General features: G+C 35.1%; 1 protein-coding gene across 1 annotated transcript; it reads left to right on the forward strand.

The window, feature by feature from the left end:
• The first annotated feature begins 4,768 nt into the window (after positions 1-4,768).
• On the forward strand, positions 4,769-5,656 carry LOC140183417 (uncharacterized). The gene has a single exon (XM_072231832.1). The coding sequence runs from the start codon at positions 4,769-4,771 to the stop codon at positions 5,654-5,656; it is 888 nt and encodes a 295-aa protein (XP_072087933.1).
• The last annotated feature ends 1,312 nt before the right edge of the window (positions 5,657-6,968 follow it).

The following is a 6,968-nucleotide window of genomic DNA, read 5'->3' on the forward strand; positions in this document are numbered from 1 at the left end:
TATGATGTATTAAATCTTTTTTTTTAATTATCGTCACATTGTCGATGAATTATAGGTGAAAAATACTTTTATTTTAAAATCGACAAACCTGGTGTCAATTTTATTATTTAAAATATCGACAACATTTTGTCGTCGATAAATTTAAATGGTCTAGAACACTTTTTTAAATCAAATAAATAGTATAGAATTAATGTATATAATAGACGCTTAAGCTGTTGCTTTTTTTCAAATTAAAATCGACAAATATACTGTTGATATTTATCAATAAAAAAATTTCCTGCACTCAATTCCCATGTATCCGTCATTGCCCAAATTCACCATTTCAATTTCACCAACCCTTATTTCCCCCAAATAAACCTCACACACTTCAACCTTCCTTTTCCATTGTTGTCGCACCGCCGTCGCTCCATCACGCTTGCGCTGTCGTTGTTTCGCTGCTTCTGTGCTGCTTGCTGTCGTTCTTCACGCTCACACCGCTGTCACTTCTCACGCTCACACCGTTGTCACTCTACTGCTGCCACCACTGTGTCTATCTGTGCCGTTATTGTTATTGCTCAATCAAAATCAGTTACTCACTTATTCTCTCTCTCTTTCATTCTTCATTGATTTTTTTATCAATTTTTTGGAAAAAAATTTTTTCTCATTATTGTTATATATAGAATATGTTTTTAAAGATTGATTTGGTACTAATTATTAATCTAATTTAAATCCTGAAGCAAACTAAAAAGCATAGAAAAGTCTAGTATCTAAATTTTTCAATCCCTAATTTCTTATATTCACTTCAATTATTCTATAGTATAAACTTAATTTTTTTTATTGACTACTTTTTTCAATTATTCTATTCGGATTGAGCGATTTTGTTTTTACTTTCAGGTTAACTGATCGAGCTTTCTTTTTTTGGTTTGAAGATACACGTAATGCTGTTTATGAATTAACATACAAGTAATGTGCTTCTCTTTAATGTTGTTTATGAGTAATTAATTTTGATTGAGCAGTAACAACAATAGCACAGAGACACGATGCGATAACAACAGTGGAATGATAGCGGCACGAGCATGAAAAATGACAGTGACACAGAAGTAGCAGAGCAATGACAGCACGAGCGTGATGGAGCAACGGGGGCGCGACGGAAGTGGAGAAGGAGGGTTAAAGTATGCGAGGTAAATTTGGGGAAATAAGGGTTGGTGAAATTGAAACAGTGAATTTGGGGAAATGAGGGAGACACGAGAAGTGAGCGCAGAAAATCTTTTTATTGATAAATATCGATGATATATAGTCGATTTTAATTTGAAAAAAACCAACAACTTAAGCGTTTCTTTTATACATTAAATCTATACCATTTATTTAATTTTATAAAGTGAACTACACCGTTTAAATTTATCGACGGAAAAACATTGTCGATATTTTAAATAATAAAATAGACGTCATATTTGTCGATTTTAAAATAAAAGTATTTTCTACCTATGATTCGTCGACAATGTGACGATAATAGGAGAAGGATTTAATGCATCATCAAAAAAATCGACGACTTAGCTGTCGATTTTAATATTTTATTTTTAATTATCTTATTTTAACAATATCGACAGCAAGCTATCGAAAAATATCGAAATGAGAGATAATCATCGATTTTTAACGTCGAAAAATACATTTTTTTTATAGTGCCCATAATCTTTCAAGAAATATTAGTCAATTTACTTTCCTCCTTTCAACAACCTGAAACTAACTATAACAGGCTATAATGAACATGAACTCAGATGAAAAAGTATTTACAATGAATATTTAATTGAGTGACAAGAAAATAAATAAATAAATGACTAATGAAAAGTGAGAAGCATATCAGTATTTCCATCATAATTAATATCAGCAAATACCCAACCTCTATTAGTCTTGTATGCTCAAATTTAAAAGTCCACGCATTTCAGCGGTAGGTCCTCCTGAAATATTCCAATATAACAATGCAAATATAAAATAGCGAATTGTCCTCGATATTTGAAAGTAAAAATACTCACAACTCACAAGACAGTTAATATTAATTATGTTTAAATTAATTAAAAAAGAAAGAACTCCATTATTTCTCAATTAAGTATAAAAGGTGAAGTAATCAATTCTTTCAATCATTAATTTGACTTTGACAATTATTCTATTGTATAAAACGATAAAAAAAAAAGAAAAAAAATCCAAATCCAAATATGAATAATACAGAGGCACAAAGTAGTTTAACATATAGAAATTTTGTAATAAAAACAAAGGAGATATTAAACATAACAAGGGTGGAAATATATTAGAAAGTAAAACTGATTTCTGAAGACAAGTAATAGCAAGTCAAATATAGATTTAATTTGCTAGCGTTTAATATTATTCGTAGTAGCATATTGATACTACAAAATCTTAATTTGGTGCCATCAATACTGCACTCATCATTTATAACATAAATAAAAAAGTACAAAAATATTTAGAATTCTATTTGTTGAAACAAGAAAATTCAGAGCAAAGAGACATTAAATTGGCTATGGAACTACCATGTTAAAATTTAAAACTGCTCAATGAATTATTTACAAGTGATACAATGTTAGACACATTGAAATAACAGCCACCAAACAACAAAATTCAAATTGAAAAAATCACTGTCAGCTATAAAATCTTTTTGTCAAAAATATCATTTGAAACTTACTAAGAGACAATTGCATAATCCATTAATAATCTCATTCATTATAATATGTCTAATACTAATAATTGACCAAAATAACATGATACATAAGCAAACATGCAATTCAAATTCAAATTGTTATAGAGACATATCATTGAACACGTGGCATACATGAATTTAAACAAGCAAGAATAATTAGTACAATTTGAACAAATCAAATGTACGAATTCTTCAATTTTAAGCACAGTAGTCCAAAATCAATCAAAAATATCATCCTAGAAATATACAAAATTCTCTTATGCAATAAAAAACAGACGCAAAATTTGAATTTTGAAATGAAGAGCGGAAAGAGCGGGGGAGAGTCTTTGAGGGTGACATATAGCGAGGCAGCCGCCCATGCCAGCGGAAGCAATAAGGGGGAGAGTGGAAGGGGGCATGCATCAGGTGAAAAGGAGGAGATTAAAGGAGACAGGAACAAGATTCAAGGTCAGCAGATATCGTTCAGAGATAAAGTTGTTGGTGTCTCAACAAGGAGAGCTTTGGAGGTTGATGATTCTCTTAATGGGGATAAGATGGCTACAGTAGTTGGTAAGCAAGGCGATTCGGAGATACCGATTGTGACGTTCACTAAAGAAGCAAAGGAGATATTGGCAGAGCCCTACAAAGATGCCATCGTGATCAAAGTTCTTGGAAAGAATTTTAGCTATACGGCGATCACGCACAGGCTTAAAGGAGTTTGGAGAACCAAAGGAGGATATGAAGTACTAGATATCGGTTTTGGCTATTTCTTAGTCAAATTTGATCTCTTGGAGGATAGAGAAAAAGTTCTCCTTGGAGGACCATGGATGATTACTGGTAGTTATGTTGCAATTAAACCTTGGAGTTCTTCATTCAGACCTTGTGAAAACACTTTTGGGTCTACCATGGTTTGGATAAGAATCACAGGTTTAAACATTAACTATTATCGAGAGAGAGCCATGAAAATGATTGTGTCAGCTGTTGGCAAACCGATCCGCATCGACTTAGCCACCAAGTCTGCGGAGAGGGGAAAGTATGCAAGAGTATGTGTGCAAATTAACTTGGGACTTCCAGTCATAAAAAAATTCAAGTTGATGGTCATATGTATGACATAAATTATGAGCACTTGAATTTAATTTATGAAAAATCTAGCTGCTTTGGGCACGTAACAAGAGAATGTGCGAAAGAGAACAACAATGACATTGGGAAGGAAAGCATGGTGAAGGAGAAAAATTTGTCGTCACTGTTTCCGGTGGATAACAACGAGAAAACGGCAAAAGGTAGTCAAATCCCAATAAAAAATCAAAATTTAACTTTTGAATTTGAAAATAATGCCAAATCAATTCCAATTATAGAGAAGCATAGAGCAGCGGGTCTTGTGCATGATAATTTGCAAGAATCATGCATGGATAGGGATACTCGTGCAAAAGAGGGTGAATGGGTTCCAGACTTACAGGTAGTAAAAAAGGCAAGGAAAAAGTGGGTAAAGGTCCTAATGTGGTGCCAAAAAAAGCCAATGTAGCAATATGCTCCAATTTGGTGAGTAAGAAATTTTCTTTTGGGTCTAATAACATGCATGCTGGATCCTCATCAAATGGAAAAGTGAAGTCTTTATCAAATGCAAAGGTGGAGCCTAAGGAAAAGAAGGATCCTCCATCCACACTTGGCTCTTTGGGAACAACTCAGGTGGCTTTCAAGGATCAAAGTACTCCTTTTTTTAAAGCAGGGCACAAAAGGCAGCATCCTATTTCGCTTCAAAACTCACCTACTGAAGCATTATCAACGGATTCTCGAGTACAAAAAGATCTTGATAAAGCTAGTGCAACAACAAACTTGGAGAACCAACCTTAACAGAAGAATGATGGTTCTGCGGTGCAAGTCCACCAGAAGACACTTGGAGACAGGGGTCCATCAACGTGAGGTAGAATGATTATACATTCCAATTATTTAATTTATTTTTATGGATTGTGACCATTTAAATATTATTAGTTGGAATGTAAGGGGGCGTCAAATAAGATGTCTCGGGTGCACTGTAAGGAGTTGGTACGAAAATTTTAACCAACTTTTTTTATTTTGGTGGAAACTCATATTGGGTTTGAAACTATGAAAGACTTTTGGGAGAGATTAGGCTATTATCCTGTAGGGATTGTAGATGCTGTTGGACACAAGGGGGGAATTTGGTTCCTCTCTGCTAATTTAAAATTTTCTTGTAAAATTCTTTGGGCTATGAATCAATGTGTAACTTTGGAAATTGATGGTGGTGGGCGAAGATGGATTTGCAGTGCGGTTTATGGCAGCACTCAAGCCACTAATAGAGTAGAATTATGGAGTCATCTGGTTGATATTGGTTTGTGCATTCAGGACCCGTGGGTGGTTGTTGGGGATTTTGATGATATTTTGAGTGTTCATGAGGTGAAGGGGGGTAATTTCTATTCGAATCGCAGTAGTGTCTTTGCAAGTACTCTAGATTATTATGGTCTTTTTGATCTGACAACCTCTGGAAGATGGTTTACTTGGTTCCGTAAAATTCAAGGAAACAAAGAAATTGTAATGAGATTGGATAGAGTTTGCTGTAATACAGAATGGCGCCTTCTTTTTCCAGAAGCTTTTGTTGAAGTTCTCAGTCGTTCCCACTCTGATCATTGTTCCCTACTTATTCGATGTCAAGGAGTTCCTATCAAGAAAGGAAACTGGCCTTTTAGATTCCAAGTGGCATGGGCAACTCATCCTGATTACAAGGCCATTGTTCAGAAATCCTGGGATAGTACAGACTTTGGCATCCATAGGAAGTTGTTTGGGGTTCAAGAAGCTTCGTTGGAATTCAACTCTACGGTCTTCGGCAATATTTTTATTAAAAAGAGGGAATTTGAGGCTTATTTGAATTGTATTCAACGGAAAATGGAAGCTGACGATGATCCGATTTTGAAGCACAAAGAGGAAGAATTAAGAGCTGAGTATAATACAGTTTTGGCCCAGGAAGAATTGCTTTAGTACCAGAAGTCAAGAGATCAATAGGTTTGGTATGGTGATAGAAATACTAGCTTTTTCCATATGCAAACCATTCTTAGCAGAAAATATAACAGGTTTCATGGGTTGCTGGTCAGTGATGGGTCCTAGTCTAATGATCTGAAAGTTTTGCAAAGAAAGGTTGTTCATTTCTATAAAAATATTTTTTGCTCTACTAAGCCTGTTGAGGTTAATTTCATGGGAGAAATTCCTGTGCCATCTCTTAGCCAGGATGCTTGTGATAATTTGTCTAAACCAGTAACAATGTTAGAGGTTAAAGAAGCTCTGGATAATATGAGCTCGTTCAAAGCTCCTGGGCCGGATAGTTTTCAAGTTTTTTTCTTCAAGGAATATTGGAATGTGGTGGGTCATAAGGTGTGGCGTACTGTTTAGAAAGCATTCTTAGGGGAGACGTTAAGCCATTCTTTGTTGAAAACTTTGATTGTTTTTATCCCTAAGTGCAACCCTCCAATTAGATTGAAGGATTTTCGGCCAATAAGCCTTTGTAATGTAATTTATAAGCTAGTGACTAAAGTGCTGGTCAATAGATTACGACCATTTTTGGATGAGATTGTTAGCCCAACTCAGCGAGGGTTTATACATGGTAGAGGAGTGCCTGATAATATTATTGTGGCCCAAGAAGTTCTTCACTTTCTTAAGCGAACAAAGTCTAGCAAAGGAGCTATGGCTTTTAAGATTGATTTAGAAAAGGCTTATGATAGAGTTGATTGGAATTTTCTTAAGCACACTCTCGAATCTTTTGGCTTTCCTTCTCTAATTATTCAGCTTGTAATGAATTGTGTTCAGGCTTCAAATTTTTCCATCCTTTGGAATGGGAATAGATTGGACAGCTTCCAACCTTGCAGAGGGCTCAGGCAAGGAGATCCAATTTCTCCTTATTTATTTATTTTGTGCATGGAGAGATTGGTGTGCTTCATTTCCAAACAAGTTGACGAGGGTATTTGGGAGGGTGTGGCTATTTCTAGAGGGGGACCTAGAGTTTCTCACTTGATGTTTGCAGATGACCTCCTCCTTTTTTGTAAAGCGAAGAAAAATCAAGTTCAGAATGTTGTCCACACCTTGGAGTTGTACTGCGAAGCTTTAGGTATGAAGGTTAACATTGAAAAATCTAAAGCTATTTGTTCTAGAAATATCTCTAATAGAAGGAAGAAAATATTTTCTGGTGTTTCTCATATTCCTTTTACTAGTGACCTAGGCAAATACTTGGGGGTGAACCTTAATCATCCTCGAGCTGCTAGGTCTATTTTTTCGGACTCTTTAGAGAAGATCAAGAATA

The sequence above is a fragment of the Arachis hypogaea genome, chromosome 3 (genome assembly GCF_003086295.3).
Source record: "Arachis hypogaea cultivar Tifrunner chromosome 3, arahy.Tifrunner.gnm2.J5K5, whole genome shotgun sequence".
Taxonomy (NCBI): Eukaryota; Viridiplantae; Streptophyta; class Magnoliopsida; order Fabales; family Fabaceae; genus Arachis; species Arachis hypogaea.